This window comes from Tripterygium wilfordii, chromosome 22 (genome assembly GCF_013401445.1).
Source record: "Tripterygium wilfordii isolate XIE 37 chromosome 22, ASM1340144v1, whole genome shotgun sequence".
Classification (NCBI taxonomy): Eukaryota; Viridiplantae; Streptophyta; class Magnoliopsida; order Celastrales; family Celastraceae; genus Tripterygium; species Tripterygium wilfordii.
Genome location: NC_052253.1, coordinates 12009233 through 12028375, shown reverse-complemented (window position 1 = coordinate 12028375; position 19143 = coordinate 12009233). Strand labels below are relative to the sequence as shown.

At 37.8% G+C, this 19143-nt stretch overlaps 4 protein-coding genes across 6 annotated transcripts; 1 reads left to right on the top strand and 3 right to left on the bottom strand.

The window, feature by feature from the left end:
• On the bottom strand, nt 1-4029 carry LOC119990639 (cysteine desulfurase 1, chloroplastic-like). Its single transcript, XM_038836649.1, has 10 exons — nt 3760-4029; nt 3488-3621; nt 3242-3401; nt 2676-2862; nt 2049-2194; nt 1901-1973; nt 1699-1762; nt 1230-1329; nt 645-803; nt 1-465 (listed from the first exon to the last, which is right to left on the bottom strand). The coding sequence occupies exons 1-10, from the start codon at nt 4003-4005 to the stop codon at nt 295-297; spliced, it is 1440 nt and encodes a 479-aa protein (XP_038692577.1). The 5' UTR covers nt 4006-4029; the 3' UTR covers nt 1-294.
• A 792-nt stretch (nt 4030-4821) lies between these two features.
• LOC119991068 lies at nt 4822-9149 on the top strand. Of its 3 annotated transcripts, none has more exons than XM_038837256.1 (2): nt 4822-4978; nt 7083-9149. In XM_038837256.1, exon 2 carries the CDS (start codon nt 7087-7089, stop codon nt 9046-9048), a length of 1962 nt encoding a protein of 653 aa, XP_038693184.1. In that variant the 5' UTR covers nt 4822-4978; nt 7083-7086; the 3' UTR covers nt 9049-9149. The 3 variants fall into 3 exon arrangements, with proteins under 3 accessions (XP_038693184.1, XP_038693183.1, XP_038693185.1); XM_038837255.1 differs by having other exon boundaries at nt 7065-9149; XM_038837257.1 differs by lacking the exon at nt 4822-4978 and adding an exon at nt 4990-6814 and having other exon boundaries at nt 7065-9149.
• A 97-nt stretch (nt 9150-9246) lies between these two features.
• On the bottom strand, nt 9247-13712 carry LOC119991069 (4-diphosphocytidyl-2-C-methyl-D-erythritol kinase, chloroplastic-like). The gene is made up of 12 exons (XM_038837258.1): nt 13310-13712; nt 13072-13167; nt 12917-12985; nt 12672-12776; nt 12514-12570; nt 12210-12410; nt 11499-11591; nt 11309-11408; nt 10802-10901; nt 10350-10435; nt 9741-9860; nt 9247-9622 (listed from the first exon to the last, which is right to left on the bottom strand). The coding sequence occupies exons 1-11, from the start codon at nt 13511-13513 to the stop codon at nt 9760-9762; spliced, it is 1212 nt and encodes a 403-aa protein (XP_038693186.1). The 5' UTR covers nt 13514-13712; the 3' UTR covers nt 9247-9622; nt 9741-9759.
• An 846-nt stretch (nt 13713-14558) lies between these two features.
• Nucleotides 14559-17071, bottom strand: LOC119990700 (elongation factor 1-beta 1-like). The gene is made up of 6 exons (XM_038836758.1): nt 16875-17071; nt 16677-16793; nt 16464-16536; nt 15404-15524; nt 14979-15092; nt 14559-14858 (listed from the first exon to the last, which is right to left on the bottom strand). The coding sequence occupies exons 1-6, from the start codon at nt 16958-16960 to the stop codon at nt 14695-14697; spliced, it is 675 nt and encodes a 224-aa protein (XP_038692686.1). The 5' UTR covers nt 16961-17071; the 3' UTR covers nt 14559-14694.
• Between the last annotated feature and the right edge of the window lie 2072 nt (nt 17072-19143).

Sequence of the window (19143 nt, the reverse complement as noted above, 5' to 3'; positions counted from 1 at the left end):
GAAATAAAAGCAAGTGCTTTGGCTTATTTTTCTTCTTCCTAGAACAGAAGTTCAAACAAGTTACTTCGCAATAATCTAGCAACTTTCAATGCAGAGATTGACAAGTACAGACACATTTATTGGAAACACACACCTATCGACCAAAACAGACACAAGGGAGTAAGGATAGGGAAGGCACCTCCTGCCAGGGAAGGAGGGAGAGGGGGAAAAGAAGAAGGAAACCAAACCTATTCCTGTATAAAGATTGAATGTAGACAACAAATCATAGTACATGGTGGTAGAACAATTTATTGATTATCGATAAGAACTGAAAAAGCTGACGGTGTCCTTGAGTGCCTCGATGAAGTTATCAACGTCTTCTTTAGTGTTGTAGAAGTGAAGGCTAGCACGTGCACTTGCATTGACTCCTAAATACCGATGAAGAGGTTGCGCACAGTGATGGCCTGATCTAATAGCCACTCCATGCTGAAATTGTGTGTATTAGTATTAATTCAAGATATATTCCTCTTCTTCTAAAGCAAATTTTTGAATAAAAATTGTAGGGAATTAGATCTTCTAACTTCATCATAAAATTAAATGTTGATAGGATAAGATAATATAAGAATTAATCCACCACAGTAATAAGCCTCATCTCTTTATCATACCTGTTGATCCAGGAAAGTAGCAATGTCTGTGGGATGGATATTCTTAACATTGAAAGAACACAAAGCAACACGTTGAACCTTATTTGAAGGTTTTGGGCCATATATCCGGACATCAGGGACAGAACAGAGATTTTCATATAAATAATTAGCCAGCTCCATCTACAAAACCAAATTAACAACATCAAATTAAGTGACTAAGTGAGCACATATGATTTGACAGGGCACGTTTCGATTTTATCAACTCATGTCCAGTATCAAGTATGTTCACTCTCACCCAACCCCCAGCGACCAGCATGGTCCACTAGGTTTGAGTAGTAAACAAAAACCTTTTCCAATTAAATTTTCATACCGTGTCAATCTAAGCCTTGAAAACATAGCCTACCCTCTGTATGAAAACCAACAAATGTGGATAGACTCCACCAACTTTCACAAAGATATAACAAGACTCTTTAATCATCCTCACCATGACTCAAACTGCTGCCTTCATAAAGGCTGGCAATTCCTACTCTTGCCTCCTGTTTAATTATCTAAAAACTGTTATGCTATGATAGAATAGGAGATTCAGAGAGCATAGAAATAACTCACCCCATAGTCATGAATGTTTTTCATGCCAATTCCTGAAAGGTAATCAATTGCCGCTCCCAGCCCAATTGCTTCCCCGATTGCAGGCGTTCCAGCCTCAAACCTATACCCATGGAGAAGTAACTTAGAAATGATGATATGTTGCTGTAATATTGTATACAAGAATTAAGGTTGAGTTTATTGTTGCTAACTTTTACATGCTTTTGCTTACTGTATACAAGCATGAAGGTTGAGGGCACATGATCTATCGATAGATATGCCCAAGGAACTCACAGGCATAAAAATGGCTTTTGACCATTTATACCATCACATGGAACCAATTTGATAAAACAAATCTCTAGACACTGGATCATCTTAAACAACAAAGACAACGATGGTTTACTAAACTTTGGTACCCGACAATACATTTCCTTTAGCAATGCTTCAATTAATTTTACAATAACTTGGTGTAAAGAGATCAAACAGGCCCAACCTGGACGGAGGCTCTGCGTACGTGGAATAATCAAGATATACATCAGAGATCATTTCTCCACCACCTATTAGGGTAAAACCAACAGTACGGTAAATACCAATTAATGACTTTCAGACATATATAGACAACTCATGGTGACAAGATGGCAATTCAACAAACAATAAGTCTTAGTTCCTAACTTTCTATAAGGAAAATCGCTCACCTAAAAATGGAGGCATGTCAGACAAATGATTGGCTTTACCATATAAGAATCCGACGCCTGTAGGCCCACACATCTGAAGCATGATTATTTCTTAAATTCATATGCTCACCTAAAATTTAGACTTCAATATATAAGGAAATAGTCTAACCTTGTGAGAGGAGGCAACAAGAAAATCAGCATCCAGACTCTGTACATCAACCACCATATGTGGAACACTTTGACAGGCATCTACGAGCACTTTTGCTCCAGCATCATGCGCCCAACGCACAATATCCTCCATTGGAAGAACAGAAGCTATGGGAAAGAAAATTGGACAATATATATGGTTATGCTACACATAAAGCACAATACGTAAATGTTTTTAGTCAATAGTCAGTAAAAGACCTATAAAGACATATGTAAGAACAATGTTTGCATTTCACAAGTGGTGTCAACTTCAGTACGTGTTGTGTTTTTTTTTTATTTTTATAAGCAACACATTATATTGAAAAAAGAAATACTTACAATAGGGCATCTCAGGAGATGGCCTACAAAGAGAAACTCAAGTACAGGAAAACAAAAAAGCAACTAATATGCTAACCACATAGAGGAGCAGCTAACAAACTAACAAGTACATGTAAACAAAGAAGCAACTAACAAAACTAACCACATAGAGAATCAATACAAACATGAACTTCTGAAAATCAATACAAACAGCCAACCTCACGGATGGCCCTGAAGGGATGCATAACCAACTATATACAAAAAAACAAGGATCCAAGGGAGAAAAACCTACCAAGCACGTTTGATACATGATGAACCATTACAAGTTTCGTCTTCGCTGAAAGCATTCCTTTTAACTCAAGTACATCTGGAATTTCATTTTCATTTAGATTGACAAACTTCAGCACGGCACCAGTCTTTTGTGCTGCAAGTTGCCAAGGAACAATGGCACTGTGATGTTCAGCAATCGTAAGGATGATCTGTAATTAAAAAAATAATTATGCTAGGGCTTGAGTAGGATATGCATTACAGCACTATGCAAGTTCAACCTTTAGAAAGTAAATATAAGTGGATATTATACTGCCATGGAATGAAAATATTCTTTTAAAAAAATAGAAAACATATTTTACAAGATCAGCACAAGATTAAATGCCAAGTATAGTTAATAATTGAACCCTAAAAACTCCAGATATGGGTAGGTCACAAAATTTGTTCGAGAGAACCTCAAAAAATCAGCACAAGATTAACTGCCATATACAAGACTGAGAACTGAGACCAGTATCGCCATCTAAATAAGGATCACAAAAAGAAAAGAAATTGTGCTTTAACTTGAATAGCCAAAAGAGTTGAAAAGCATACTTCATCTCCTGGTTTTAGATTTGCGAGGCCCCAGGAATAAGCCACCAGATTAATAGCTTCAGTAGCATTCCTTGTAAACACAATCTCTCTCGACTCTGCAGCATTTATAAAAGCTGCTACCTTCTTTCTAGCCAACTCATACTCATCTGTGGCCTTAGCACTGCATTCAACATATGCATAAAACTTAAATTCATTTTTTCCTATCAATTTAGGTCATTGAGTCAGCTTCATTCGTGGATTACAAACCTCAAGTAATGAATACCACGATGCACGTTTGAATTGTAACCTTCATAGTAGTTCTGCAGTGCCTTCAACACTGCAACGGGCTTCTGAGAAGTGGCGGCGTTATCCAAGTATACTAGTTTCGACCCGTTCACCTCCTGCAAATTACACCATATTTAAACCAACAAAAAATCAGCAGCCCAAACACTATGAACAAACGGGAACAAGAATCAATAAAGTCAATTCAGAATCATATTTATCAGGAAGGAAATACAATTTTCAATTGCAATCCTCACCTGGTGCAGGATAGGGAAGTCAGGTCGGGTACGGTGACCGAGTGAGGCGGATCCAATACTGGCGGGGCCGGTCTCACGGACGGTGGAAGCTGAGACGGAGAGATAATAGGAGTATCTGCGGCGGGCTATGGAGCTCCGGAAAGTGGAATTCGGGTTCGGGAAAGTAAAAGACGGCGCCTTAAGAACCACTCCTTCCATTATCGTCGTCGACAGGAATCTCTGCAGACAAGAAAAGTGAGTGAGCATCAGCTACTCCGCCGCTCTGCGGCGCTATTTTATTTTGTTTTGTTTTAATTCTATCAACGACAGGTCATATGGGCTTGGACTGTTTTGTTTGACCCAAGTCCAGTTGGGCTTCAACCCTAATGAAAATAGCCCAGATGGGGTCCGGCCCTGATGATCCATTAAAGCAAGATTGTTCATCAAAGCAAGACTATATGGATTGGAGAACCGACTAGTAATGTAAAATTTAGCCAAAAAAAAAAATCAAAAAGATTCTTATCAAATCCTAGCACAACATAATTTTAAAAAACTTGTTAAAAATTGCAGATTCAAATATTTAAAACCTAAATTAGCCCTTAAAATCTATCACCTACATTTTTTTTTTCATGATGATGATAACTGTTTGGCGATCACTCCGGACATAAAAAATCTCATCCGAGGTCGGAAGTTCAATTCTAAAATAGTGTAGCTATTTCGAAATAATTTACAATTTCGACGGAGACTTGACTCAACTAACCTGTCGGTCGAATTTACACGTGCCTAACTTAACTCGAATTTGGCCTTAATAGACTGTTCAAAAGATACATCTAATGAGTTGCTCTTATAAAGCTTATATCACACAACATTGAATCTTATTGATAAACTTATAAATTTGCATAATTCTTTTTGCTAATTATTTGACTCTTGTAAAAAAAAAAAACACTGATCTCTCAATTAAAAAACACTGAAATAATTAATTAAAATAAAAATAAAAAATTTAGGGAGAAAAAATAAATAAAAATAAAAATAAAAGAGGCGATGAATTGAGTACACGAGGAGGCCAACAATGTCCTTCCGTTAACAAAGAGTCGTTTTGGTTATACATCGAATCCCTTTCTTTTTTCCTGTTCAAAACCCTAATTCTGACTATTCCGTTTAGGACTCGAATTTCCTCTCTCGTCCACAGACAACTCGATCGTACAATCTCGATCTCTCAACATCTCCTTCCTCTCTACAGGTTGGCTCTTCCTCCTGCTCCATCTCTCTATGTCGATAGATTTCTGCATTCCTGCTAATTCACCGTGAGAATCGCCTTCTCTAGGGAATTCCTTTGGCTTTGCCTGTTATCTTTTTGATTTCGAAAGTCTGGTTATTGGGAATTGGGATCTTGAACGCGTCCAGTTTGCCCGTCGGAGGTTTTTTTTTTCCCGGATGTTGTGTTTGTGATTTACCGGGCCTGGTTAATTTTCATGTCTACATCGTGAGCTCAACGAAATCATGAAAATATTTGCGATTTAGGATTTTGTTGCTTTGAATTTGTGGCTAATTGTTGCATGCGCGATTCATTTTGAATTATTATGCCTTAGGCCGTGTGCGTCTGTTGTTCTCTTAATTGGCTCATTAATGGTTATTACAACGAGTGTTTTAGTAGGTATGGAGTCAGTGTCATTTATATCCTCTTGGGCGTGATTGTTGTTTGTAGCCTTTCAATTTCTATTAGGATATCATTTTTGATTTCTCTGACAAACCATTATGTTGAATCGCAACACCTAATCGCGTTTTAGATTTTGATCATAGAATGAGCAGTGTTCAACAATGATTGAACAGTGGTGGGGATTTTTTTCGCAAGAATTCTGAATGACTTGTATCCTCATCTGCAACAATTTGTTTATTATTATAGTTATTAGAATTGGTATTATGTAATTTGAAAAGTCTAAATATGGTAATTATTTAGGAAAAATTTTAGTTTTTTGCTGGTAAATCTCTTTAGATAAAGTCCAAACTTAATGCAAAATGTAGAGAATAAGTACTATAAGACTTTGGAGGGTCTTTCACAATATTGCTCAGGCAACTAAATTAAGACTAATAGCATCTAGTAATTTTATGAAAAGATTGCACTGGTATGTGCTTTCTGCTGTGAAAGCACGAAGGGTTAGACTTCTGGTTCATGTTATACATCTAGTTTTATGTTAAATGAAAACATATTTCAGTAGCTCTGAATATGCAATTTGAAAATAGAATAGTTCCATTGAACGCCTTAGTATGTGAATGGGTTTGCTACATTTTGGGACTATGCAGTCTTGCTTTTGTTCCTATTTACCGACACGAATGATTGAAGTATGGGCTGATGAAATTGGTTTTACTGGCCCATGTCTATTAACAGCATCTGTCAGGAAAAAGTGCCTGCACATTTGTCTGGTTTTATCACTCATCATTATGTTTGGCTAGACTTTCTCAACTTTAATTGCTTTGTTGAATCTAGAGTAGAGGTTTTATAGCGTGTAGGATATGCTTGTAGCTGATTGTGTTTGTTTTTCCCCATACATGAAATGACTATTTTGACATCCTTGTTGTGAAACTTGGTGTAAGTTTGAAGGGACATGATAATCACACGAGAGTTCTTGACATATTTTCCAACAATTGTTAAGTTATATTAACAGTTTGAATGTGTGTAAACACCATATGATGAGTGATGCAAGGAAGTCTCTCCGTTGTTTCCGCTTATATGTGGAGGGAGAGTGGTGTGTGTGAGATTGGTATTGCTGAGATGAATCTTGCTTGTTCAATATGTGTTTCGCTGCACCTTGAGTTGGGAATTCTGGTAGCTATAGAGTAAGATACGGAAACTAGCACAGGCAGTATTATTGGTTTTCAAAATTATTAATGGAATACAAGGTTGCAATTGTTTCTGAGCAATTACGTGAGAGGATAATGTATTTTGAGTTTATTCAAGTGAAGGGTGAATCTTGCTGCAGTGGTACAGTTGCTTCATTGCAATGTACTGGTTCTAACCAGGGAAGCAACCTTTTTTTCAAGATGAGCACTCCTCAAATGCAGGAGCCTTGTGCACAGGGTGTGTCTTCTTGTTTGAACGTATAGCAATAAAAGAAGAAATTTGTTTTTTTTAGTTGCAAAGCTCTGGATAGTAGTTTATTTTTGAAGCAAATGGGGATAACAGTCTGTTTTAGTTGCAGACATGCTCTTTTTATGCTGTTATTTTTATACTATTTGGTTTTTAACCTGTTATTGATTGTACTGTGTGGTTACTAGTCAGTGTTCTTGTAAGTCATCTGTGCCTTAAATTCTTATCTCAATAATTGCAGGAATATTTTTTTTTTCAGAGAAATGTCTCCAGCATCCAGGTCTAAGCCCAAGGACAAAAAGGCTGGCAAGGACGCACAGAAGGCATCTTCAAAGCCTTCTAGTACTCCTAATGCAGGTAGTGGTGTACCAGCTAGTGCATACAATCCACATTTAGGAACGTTTCATGCCCTTGAAACAGCGCCAGGATCCTCTGCTTCACCTCTACATGCTAATGGTCGTTTCCGCAACATAGATGAAACAGAAGAGCCATATGGGAGCTCACTTGGAGCCGGGGCTGAATATGATTCTGTTTCCAACAATGGTAGTTGGTCAGGGGAGTCAGAAGATCACAAAGAGAAATCATCTAATCCTCCCGCAAGGCAGGAAGTAATACCAGGGGCTGATGGTGACAAGCGGGAGAAAATCCGCCAGAAGAATGAGAAGAAGCATCAGCGCCAGAAGGAGAGGCGTGCCCAAGAATTGCATGAGCGATGCAGTGGCTATCTCATGTCAAGAAAACTGGAAAAACTTGCTCAACAGCTTGTATCAATGGGATTTCCTCACGAGCGAGCAACTATGGCGCTGATATTCAATGAAGGCAAAGTAGAGCAATCTATTGCTTGGATCCTTGAAGAAGGTGAAGAAGCAGATAAGCACCGGGATCATAATCTTGGTGGGGGTAATTTGAAAATTGATATATCAGAAGAGCTTTCCCAGATTGCAAATTTGGAGATGATATTCAAGTGCACAAAGCAAGAGGTTGAAAGAGCTGTCATTACATGCGAAGGTGATCTTGAGAAGGCAGAAGAGTACATGAGAACACTGAAGCACGATGCACGTTCTGCTCCAGCGAAGCCTGAAGAAAGTGGCGATCCTCCGACTCTTAGCAATGGTAAGGTTTCTGTAGCAGTTAGCCAGAGTGCAGTGAGGCTGCAAACAAAACCCAATTTATTTGCTACAATTCAACAGAGAAGAGATGAAAAGGAAAACCATGCAAAAACAGCAGGCTTAGTTGGAGTATCCTCAGAACCAGGAAGTAAAAGTGTGCAACCTTTGAAGAGAATTCAACCGAAGTTGGAGTGGGCAAAACAGCAGCAGATTGCTGTGCCTACTGAGAAAAGGTGGCCAACTGCTGGATCAAATCCTTCTGCATCTTACTCTTTGGCATCATCTTTGCAGGTGTCACCTCCGCCAGCCAATGCTGAAACTCGTTATGTGGCTGTTGGTAATGAATACAAAAACCTTCAACCTGGAACAGTTAGGGAACCAGTTATTATGATGCAACGACCTCAATCTGTAAATACAAAGCAGGTTTTGGCCACCAGCATAAGTTCATCGCCTCCTGAGTCGGCTGCAAGTTGGCATCCTACTAACAGTGTTGAAATTATGAAGTCCAGTGGGTTGATGCCTAATATTCCTACTTCAAGAAGCCTCAGCCCGAGCAATTTGAACTCTCATCAGTTTTATCCGCAACACCATCATCAACAACAGCAACATTTTGTTCCTAGCAGTGGGCCAGGAGATTTGTCTGGAGCCAGCCGAGGAAATGGTTTATGGAGTAGAACGGGTACATCCCCTACTCTTGCTCCTGCCTCCTCACTTGGCCTCTTCTCTGGGTTGGGTTCTACTGGTTCTTCAGGTGCGTCTTCTCCTGTTGACTGGAGCACACCTGGCTCAATGGCGCACTTCGATTACAACAACATAGACTGGAGCTTGAATCGAGGAGGGGGGTTGTCTTCACAGGGTCCTAGGGGTTTGTGGCTTGGAACAGGAACCATGAGCAACAGAACTCACTTATATGATTCCAATGCTTCTGGAATGGCTGCCAATATGGCTATGAGATCGGTTCCTAATGGGAATAGAATACCCGTAGCAGGATTGCAAGATGGTGGAGCCTCTGCTGCTGAGGCACCCTCTGCTAGTTCCAGAGAGTGGACTTCACCATTTGAAGGGAAAGATCTTTTTAGCATACCAAGGCAGTTTGTTTCTTCTCCTTCTCTGTAGGGTGGGTGGGTAAAATTTCAGTTAATAATATGAAAAAAAGAACTTGAAAGTGCTTGGATTTGATGTTCTGTTGGTTCCTATGTTGCTTATGATTTGGTCCATATCCATTTTTCCTTCATTCTTAATTTATGCCCTGTTCTCTTAGAAAGATGAATAATTGAAGCTAAAATCATAAAATGGCAAAGGGAAAAAAAGAAAAAGAAAAAGAAGTCCAAATCAAGGCTTGAAAGAATTTAGTACAATTGACTGTTACATTCAAGAATTCTTTTTTTATATTCATAGGGCCACACATAGCCTCTCAACTTTAAGATACACAACCGACTTCATATGCAATTTGCTTCATTTTGCTAAGCTGCTATCCTCCCATGAATAAGTTTCATAGCTGGTCCATTGAAGCTACAATCACAAGATACCAAGAAAAAAAAAGCAGCAGCTATAACCAGAAGACTTCTATGCAGCAAGGTTCACTTTATTATACAACTAATGGCTGCCAAAAGGGAATTCGAGCTACGATCACGCGGATCTGTGAGTCTGGTGTTCAGTGTTTACCCCGTCCAAGACCTTCTATCTCATTCTGTTAATACCCCACAGGTAGGAATTTTATAAGCTGAACGAATAGAATACGAAGCCAAGACATATACAAACATATAGCATGGACTGAAATAGAAAAATGAATGATGTGATCATCTTACAATTTCACAAAAGATTGAATCACTCAATGGGCTGGGATGACTCAGTGGTCGAGCCACAAGCACTTGTAGAAGCAGGTTCATTATACCATTGACTTGATTCCCGAGTGATGAAGTTGGCCTCTGCAATTAGAAAAAAGAATCATAAAGACATTATCAACAGAGAACCCGTGTAAAATCCAAGAAAGGAAATAAAATTGATGGTATGATGGGCTAAATCTCATGCAAGCTGCTACCACAGTGAATAGAAACGTAAATATATTTTGACAAAAGTTAAGGCGGCTGAAGCCAGAAATCTGCCAGAAATATATTTGATGATTCACTTGCAAATAAAAACCAGACTAAGCTTTACACGGGAAACACTAACACAGAGATATGAGATAATCGAAGGAGATGTCTTAAATCATGCAACCATATGGTGATATGGTTGCATGATTTAATAAGTCCAATCATTTGATTATACTAAGGTTGATATATGTGTGTTTTTAAATATATAGAATGCAAACTTTATTGTGAATGAATCTCTATCCATTTTACCGATATTTACAGCTTGAGCTTCAGAAATTATATTGAGAAAGTTAGGGTGCCAGGCATTGCTGTTTTGTAGCTTACCTGACAAAAATACATCCCGGTAGTCAACTTCATCGTATAAAAATTGTGGAGGATCTGGGGACCCAATCCCGACGATAGTGCTTCCACTGTTTAGAAAGATATTGAAAAAAAAAATGCAAATTAATATGCAGTAGATTAGAATAAGCAAGCACGTATATTTTTGCTACACAAACAAACATTCTCAGATCATGAACATGCCATTTTGGTTTCTGGCAGTAGCATAAATAGTCCAATACTCTCGAATGGTAAAAGTTCATCTCTATAAAATTAGATGCATAAACAATATAGATAATCAAACTTTCACATTTATTACAGCTTATCAAGAGAATTTGAGCTCTTCACGGTTTTAAATTTTCATGCAAAATACCAATTGTCAAGAACGATAGAGCATCATGGCAAGAGGAAAAAATTAATGTTTGGCAATGCTGTAGTTGGTGTTCAAGTTTTTGAACCTTCCAGACATGAGAACAGCATCATATTGTCCACGGCTAGCTGCAATGACGCGCTGTTTCAATCTTTTAAGAGAAGGGAGAACCTCAAATGCAGGACGCTCTGCAAGAATGCAAAGGGAAGCAAGTAAAAAACAATTTAAAAAAAACAGAATTTCACTGAAAGAAACTATGAATCTTCTGACTTCCACAACTCTGAACCTAGTGGGAGTTAGGGCCTCCTCTAACCGATTCCATTCTAGATACTTCACCAACTTCCTTCAGCTATGAAAAAGTTGAGGAGTACCAGCCCGAAAGTCATGCTAATGTATAAAGCCTAGAGCTCAAAGTGCTCTGTGAAATTAACTAAATGACCAACCCAACCTAACTCAAATTCATTTTTAATGTATGCATCTAATTCCAAATAGGTGCAGGCAAGTTAATGAAACTTGGAAAAATGTGTAAGGGGAGAAACTAGGGAAAATATAACAACACAAGAAGCATAGTGGAGCAGTCTTCAGGTTTCCATACCCAAATCATTGATACAAACAGCCTGAGATATTCCATTCAGCGAGATCTTTTCCAGCAGTGTTAAAGGATCAATGTCAGTAGTTTGATCCAACCGAAGGTGCTGCAAAATCATAATTCTCCTAGCAAGTTTATATGCTGAGTATGCCAAACAAATGCAAATGTAACTTGTTCACTTTTAGGACTGCATTACCTTGTAAACTTCAGCGGTAGAGCAAGCTTCCGGGGGCTTAATAAGAACCATTGGAATGTCTGCAGGTAAAGGTGAGGGGATATTTTGAACAACCTGAACATGGTAGAGAAAGATTAAGCAATTTCTGGAAAAGATAATAATATATTTGAACACATGCACTTGTAGGCTTGTGTTTAAGTATTTGTATCAGGAGTATCAGCTGGCTCTAAAGACAAATACATAAATAATCATTTCTTTAAAGCAACCATATTGTTCATTGACAACAAAATTAGGTTCTTTTCTGTTTGAGACATGATAATCTCACAAATGAGGGGACCGAAACAGGTCAGATGAAGTAGATCACTTATCTACAAGAAGAACCTTACAACCAGAGAGCAAAAGGTTCTCAAATACATACATTTTCATTTAATGGCCAAGTAATTATTTTATGAATGGGTTCCAATAGTTTTCTTCTCCCCATACCTTGCTCCCTATAAAGATGATACCTCACAGCCATACTCCTGAAGCTATCCCAGATAGAAATTCATTAAGAGGGTGTTTTAGCTTTCTCAAAAGATAAATATGAAAATTCAATTAAATCAAGAATAACCAATATGCCAAACAAGAACGAGAACATAAATTTTGGCTCCAACATAAATTATTGGTCAACGTCTTTCAACTGAAACTTGATCGTCTCCAAAGGAAGAGACATAATGGGCAAAAAAGACATACCTCGCCTCGACCAGTACAATAAGCTGCTCCATTAGAGAAAAAGAAGGGAATATCTGAACCTATCTCACTCGACCATTCTTGGAGGTCTTCTTCAGCAGCCATACAATCATTGAACTGATTTGCTGCCCATAGAGCAGTCGCAGCATTACTGCTTCCACCACCAAGCCCAGCTCCAGTGGGGACCTTCTTGTCTAGATGAATCTAACAACCAATTTTCAGAAGCAGAATAATCACCAGATAATCCACAAATATAGAAAATAGATATTCATGTAAAATTTCCAAAAAATAATGATCAATTTCTTACCCAAAAGAATTTCTCACTGCCAGTTTTCTTCCTGTAAAGATTCAGCGCTTTAATTATCTGCAAATATAAGAAGTCACGAGAACACAATCTCCAGATTACCTAAACCACCAAAAGAGAAAAGAAAATCAAAGGATAAGAAAAGGTTATATTTTTCCTACCAAATTCCTTTCATCAAGGGGGACTCCAGCAACATTGGTGGACAAACGATCTTTGCTTTTTGATGGAGACAAAGAGAACTTAATTATGTCCCCAAGACTAATCACCTGGAAGCTCAAATAGAGTCAAAATTTGCGATCTGGGGACTAATAGAAGTTATAAATTGTGATTGCATAGGGGGGAAAGCGACTGTTTGCAAAAACATGAATGTTAAAGCAGTACTAGCTCTTAATGGGGATGGACTTACATGAAAGAGAGATGCCAAATCATGATAGCCATCTTCTCTTTTGCTGGTTATTCTCAAGAAAACATTAATCTACAGCACACGAAATCCGCAAAGTCAAAAAAAAATCTCCAAACTAAAACACCGAGTAATTAAAATCAAAGCAACAGAATAATTACCTTGCAAGGTGAGAACAGAGTAAGCCTTGAAAGGGGTGCCTGCTTGTCCACTTCATCTGCCAATTTGTTTATCCTTTTTTCAGGGTCATACTCTATCTAACCTCAGCAAGCAACCATTATCAATCATCAAAAAGAATTTAATAATATCGATGAAAAAAAAAACCGAAAACTATATATGCAACAAGAAGCAACATAGAGACCTGATGCTTAAATTCAAAGCATAGCAGAGAAGTATAACCTCAAATTGTTTTTGGGTGGCTTTCAAAACTGGGGTTCTTTGAGATTGAAGTTTCAGATCAAAATAACAAAACCCATGTGGCCTGAATGAAGAGAGACTGCTTCGAGAGAAAGAATTGAGCGAAGGGAGGAAGAGATGGTTATTGCAGAGCAACTGAGAGGAAGCCATGGCTGCTGTACCCGGTGTTGCAGCCACACAGTGCATTAATAACCACAGATTGAATCTCAGACAGCTTGCTCTATCACCATGTCTTGATGTCTTTGGTACATTACTACCAGTTCTGAATAAACCGAAAAAAATAAGGAATCAATTTCTTGCATAAATTTTTCTATCCTTGCTTGTCCTCTTCGCAGTCGGTAAGCCACGACCGATGCCGTTACCCTGATAACGTGCAAAACGGGGAGTATATTCAGAAAAGGGTGGAAGAAATAATGGATTTTCAATTGGACCTTTTTGCGTGGGCCCATACAAAGAGTTGAGATTGATAATTGGGCCGAAATTAGTAGTGGGCTGATCCAAATAGATGGGATTTACTCAGAGTGGACTGTGGGCCACTATTCCCGTCGAGAAGCCATCACCGCCACTTCTTCCACAATCTTCCACGGCCTCGCCAAATCCAACGTAATTATTTGATCAAACCAGGATTTGTTTAAATCCGGGGATTTGTCCAATTTATTCAAATGAGATTCCCTCATCTGACATTTTTTTTTCATTCTGAAAATGAAATTACAATGAATTGAAAGTTTGAAACACTTAAAAAAAGGGTAAAATATAAAACAAATAATTCTAAATAATGACACAACATTCAAGTTGAACAACAGGTCGATGACATCAAATAATCTCAAGTTATACGCCATCAATCAAGTTCTATATGGTTTGAATCATGAGAAAATACATAGTTATATCTTCGAAATACGAGTCCGGGTTTAAATTGGACAAAATTTATGTGTTTGGACCCTAAACAGATTTTAAACTAGACAAAATTTTTGTGTTTGGATTCGAATTTTGGATATATAATTGATGTCAAGCCCTAATTCAATCCAAATGAAAAGATGACCCTTAATTTCAGCTCCGTACCATTCAACTCTCTCGCCGAATCCCATCTACAGAATAACTTCTTGAATTCGAGTGACTGTCTTCACAGATATATTAAGAGTTGCATTCATGCCTTAATTTTTGTTGTCAGTGAGTTTACCTAGCAATCTTTCTTGTTGCATTGGATTAACTATATTAACTAAAACCCCAAAGACAAACAGAAAAACTGACAAGTTGGTCAAAATCTTTCAACTCTCACGAGTCAGTACAACAAAACCATCAGAAAAAGAAGCCAGGAGGGCAAAAAAAGAAGCTAAAGTTACAGATTCAAGTAAAATAACTCAAGATTTTTAGATTTTGTTGAAGGCGACAATGTCACAACTCTGAATGTATTCGTTGCAAGGCTCAACTGTCAGGCGCTCCTCGATAAGGGTATCGACGGAGACGAGATCATCAACAATTGTCATCATGATCTGCAACTTCTTGATCCCATAACCAACTGGAACCAGCTTTGCTGTTGACAACGCAACGGACGAAAGAGTCAAATTAAAGTGGTCTTAAGGTAAAACTTAACACCAAGAAGTAGTAAATAAATACGTATAGTTAAATGATTTAAATTAAATTAGAACCATACATGCTCCCCACAATAGACCAGGCATCTCAATACTGCGAACGGCCTCTTCCAACTTCTTCATGTCTGTTTCATCATCCCAAGGTTTCACATCCAAAAGAACAGAAGACTTGCCACCTAGAGAATGGAAGGATAAGAATTGAAACGATGTCAGAATACCATCAGGAAATTAAACTACACAATGACGAACAGTCAGTTGGTTTATGAGGAGCAGACAGGGGTCACAAAAAGTAACTATCCACCACCTAAATGCATGATTGACATGATACAAGTGAAAAAGCAAAATCATGGCATATTGTGCATGTAAACGAAGGCAGATCTTGTTTGATCTTTCAAACAAATTCGGTACAAAGATGAAAAACAGGACAGCCGCATCTTATTATTTATGAACAGTTTAGGTAAAATCAAACTTTCCAAAGAAATCATACTCTCTTTCTTCTTGGCCGGTTTTTTAGCTGCCTCCCTCTCCTCTGCTGCCTTCTTGTCCTCCTCAGTCTCATCACCAAAGAGGTCCAAGTCATCGTCATCCTCCTCCTTAGCAGGTGCAGCCTAGCAAAATCAAATACAAAAGATGAAAACCTGCAATTTAAACAAATTTATTCAAACTGTACTATACGCTGCAGAAATGAACCAACTATGCAACACTTTTTAAGGCTTACAACTAGGGATTTGGAGGTCCAACGTTGCCACAAGGATTTATAGGATTTTTCCCAATACTAGAAAATTTATAACTCCCGTGAGCATCAACATCTTCAGCCGGCTGTGTATTTTGAAGATTAAAAGGTGTAATGGGATGTTGGTTTTGTGGGTTGGTGGTGGTGATGGTGGCGGCAGATGAGCAGCGGTTGCCAGTGGAACAAGTGTAACCATTAATGGTTGCTTTCGTTGAGGAGAGACAACTAGGTCTGTCTTTTGGGATATCATATTATTGTTCAAAAGGAGGAGCTGGAATAATCCTGCCTCCAAGAGAGAAAGAGAACTAGAGGGATAAATTGAGATTGAGAGAACCCCCTCTTTCTCGTTTTAAAGGTAATTATTGCCTTAACCTGAACAACAGTCTAGGTAAAACCACAACGCATTGATGGCACCGAGAAATCCTTACCAAAGAAAGAATAGCATTGGCGATGGTAAATATTTGGAATATGTTCCATTAATCAAACAAAAGTTAAACAGAAATTGAAGGCAGTAAGGATTGCCACCAATAAAAAGGGGCAATAATCCAGACAACAACATCAAGCCAAGCAAAATCTACAAAATTGGCTAGTAAGGATGGAGAATTTTGCTCAATTTTCTACTATAACGAAGTTGAGATTCTAGTGTTTAATAGCTCTCAAGTCAATTTTACTATTACATTGGCAAAAGACATGAAAGTCGATCATCCATTGGTAATATCAATATTCCATCATAATCAACTGGGGTATAATTGCTTTCTAGACATAAAATCCTACACATCAAATGTAAAAATAACAACTTGAGGTAAATACAGACCTCCTTGGATGGGGTATCTTCAGCTGGAAGACTGTTTCCGCCAATTCTCACTCCAACAGCTTTTCCCGGGAAGCTACCAATACCAGAAAATTACATATGAACTTAATCGCTTTGAAGCTCAGTAACACTTAATTCCAAACAATCACGAAAAATCAAAACTACCACCAGATCTGAATACAATTAAACACAAAGCTAGTAGTCGTAGGAGCAAACCTTGGGGCAAGATGTGAAGACACGCTCTCGTACCACTTGCTTGCATTAGGGAAGGCGCTTCCCGGCTTCTCCAAAACAGCGGCGTACACCTTTATGTCATCCTTGGTGATATGATCTCTGAAAATTAACAACAAACACTAACGAATTTAAAAGATGAAATCGACATATGACGTATAGCGACGAAGTAAAGGAGATTACCCAGAGATATAGGATTTCCCGGCAAGGAACTCATCGAGAGACTTGAGTCCAGATTCAGTGTGAAGATCTGAAAAAGTGACCGCCATTGATGATGAAGAAAGGTGAGGACAGAGAGAGGATTGAACTGACAAGTAGGGAACTCGAGTGACGAAATCAGAGGAGATGAACTGAAACAGAGAAATCTATATATATATGCAAACACAAGAAACCCTAGGTCTTGAATTCCTTTTTTCCAATTAAGCTATCAGCCTATTTGTCGTATTGTCGTATCTCACGATTCAATGACCTCCGTCGAGTGAACCGAACACGTGCCCATCTTGAACCGGTTTCTCGGCTCATGGCTAAGGCCTAGTCACAGTTACAGCCATGAGTTTTTTGTGGATTGGGCCTGGATTTGTGGCCTTAACTCTTACTCTTATGCCCGATACAGCCAGGGCGGCCCGATAGTTTGGGTTGGAAAATATTAAGACCCGTTTGTTTGGACCGGGCCAGACTTGGGCAAAGACAAAGACCTTCTTCACCTTCATTCAAAAGGCCCAGTTTGAGCCCATATTTGAATTGATCTACTTTACTGAACATGTAGTACTTTTTTAAATAGGGAGGGTAGCAAACTCATCCAGACGTGCTCATAGGACTTAGGAGTACTCTTCTGTGAAATGTTTGATTTGAGTCATAATTATTGTTCAAAGGCAAGTCTGGTTTACAACGAATCTTTCTACACAAGTGTCTATGAGGTACAAAGTTCTCTCAATCCATGTGAACATATGAGCACTAGTCGGGGGGAGGGAGGGGGCTAGTGGCTACACTAGGCTGTAGCCCCCACCCCACCCCATTACTATTGTATATATATATTTTGTATATATTTTTTTGTGTGAATATTTTTTTTACGTGCATTTCGTAGTAAGTGTGTATATATATGTATATGTTTGCATATTTAGAATTTCCTCTTACTTATTGCTTAATAATAATGAACAAACATAACGATATTAACCTTCATTATATTGTTATTTATATTAAACAATACTTACATGTTCTAGTTATATCTTACATGACATTCGATTAATTTTCATCAATTTTAATATGAATTTATGTTAAATTTTTGGGTTACTTTATGAGACAAAACATTAAAATGAACGTTAATCGATAACATCATTTTAATAAGTTGTATTGTTGTAAAATAACCTTCAAAAAAATTTCGGGGGCGCTGCCCTTGAACCCTAAATTTTTTTGGGCAAATCAAAATGCATCAGCCCACCCCTGAGTATTAATCTGCTATAAAATGTTTGGTTTGAACTATAACTACTATTGAACTCGCAACTCTCTTGAGGAGAAATAACTCTTGCCAACTAAGCTACTACCTCATCGCTTATTGTAACTACTATTGAACTTGCAACTCTTTTGAGGAGAAATAACTCCTGTCAACTAAGCTACTACCTTGTCGCTGACTGAATATGTACTTACTAGACAAAAGAAAATACACTTAATTAGTATTTTATCTATTGTAAATATTTTATTTAATTGTTCAAATAAAATATGTATCTAGTAAAAATTTAATTTTCATAGTACAATTATTATATATCTATTTTAAACTTGGTAGATAATAATTACCCTTAGGGTGTGTTTGGTATGAGGGTAAGAATTTGAGGGTATAATTTGTTAACCATGTAAATGTTACAAGGGTAATAATAATTATGGAGAATAAGTGTTACCCTTGTTTGGTAAAAAAAGGTAAAATTTACCCAAGTATTCATTACTCTTGTTTGTTACGACTATATATTACTGGTGTAATACCATTATCCTTGTTTGTTATTATTGTAATGAACCAAACTATAAAAAAGTGAGATTATGTTTTTTATTCTTACGACTATCATGTACCAAAATTTTAAAAATATAGATACATATGCATATATATACACACACAGCCAGACATATATATATATATATATATATATAATATAAGAACAATTATTAACAATTTCAACAAAATAATCTGACAACATTCAAATCCATGACAAAGACGTAACACAATAGTAAGGGTCATCATATGACCCGCGAGCCTAGGTCCGTGCTCGGCCCTGCCCGACCCCTTGGGCGGGCATGGACTCCATTTTTTGGGTCAACCCAACCCGAAGCCAGACACCTCAGGTCAATTTTGGCTCAGCTCGAGCCCGACATTATTTATTTTTATATATATATAATATGTATATATTTATATATATATAAAATATGTATGTATATATATAATACACACACATACGCAGACAGTGCA

Coding starts and splice junctions, on each gene's coding strand:
- LOC119990639 (XM_038836649.1), bottom strand. CDS start 4,005: ATGCTCACTCACTTTTCTTGTCTGCAGAGATTCCTGTCGACGACGATA. Junction 1,763..1,900: donor TGACATGCCTCCATTTTTAG/GTGAGCGATTTT, acceptor TTACCCTAATAG/GTGGTGGAGAAATGATCTCT. Junction 466..644: donor CTACTTTCCTGGATCAACAG/GTATGATAAAGA, acceptor ACACAATTTCAG/CATGGAGTGGCTATTAGATC.
- LOC119991069 (XM_038837258.1), bottom strand. CDS start 13,513: ATGCACTGTGTGGCTGCAACACCGGGTACAGCAGCCATGGCTTCCTCT. Junction 12,986..13,071: donor CTCTGTTCTCACCTTGCAAG/GTAATTATTCTG, acceptor CGTGTGCTGTAG/ATTAATGTTTTCTTGAGAAT. Junction 10,902..11,308: donor TGTTTGTATCAATGATTTGG/GTATGGAAACCT, acceptor GCATTCTTGCAG/AGCGTCCTGCATTTGAGGTT.
- LOC119990700 (XM_038836758.1), bottom strand. CDS start 16,960: ATGGCGGTCACTTTTTCAGATCTTCACACTGAATCTGGACTCAAGTCT. Junction 16,537..16,676: donor TCTTCACATCTTGCCCCAAG/GTTTGCTCCTAC, acceptor TGGTATTGGTAG/CTTCCCGGGAAAAGCTGTTG. Junction 14,859..14,978: donor TGGTCTATTGTGGGGAGCAT/GTATGGTTCTAA, acceptor CGTTGTCAACAG/CAAAGCTGGTTCCAGTTGGT.
- LOC119991068 (XM_038837256.1), top strand. CDS start 7,087: ATGTCTCCAGCATCCAGGTCTAAGCCCAAGGACAAAAAGGCTGGCAAG.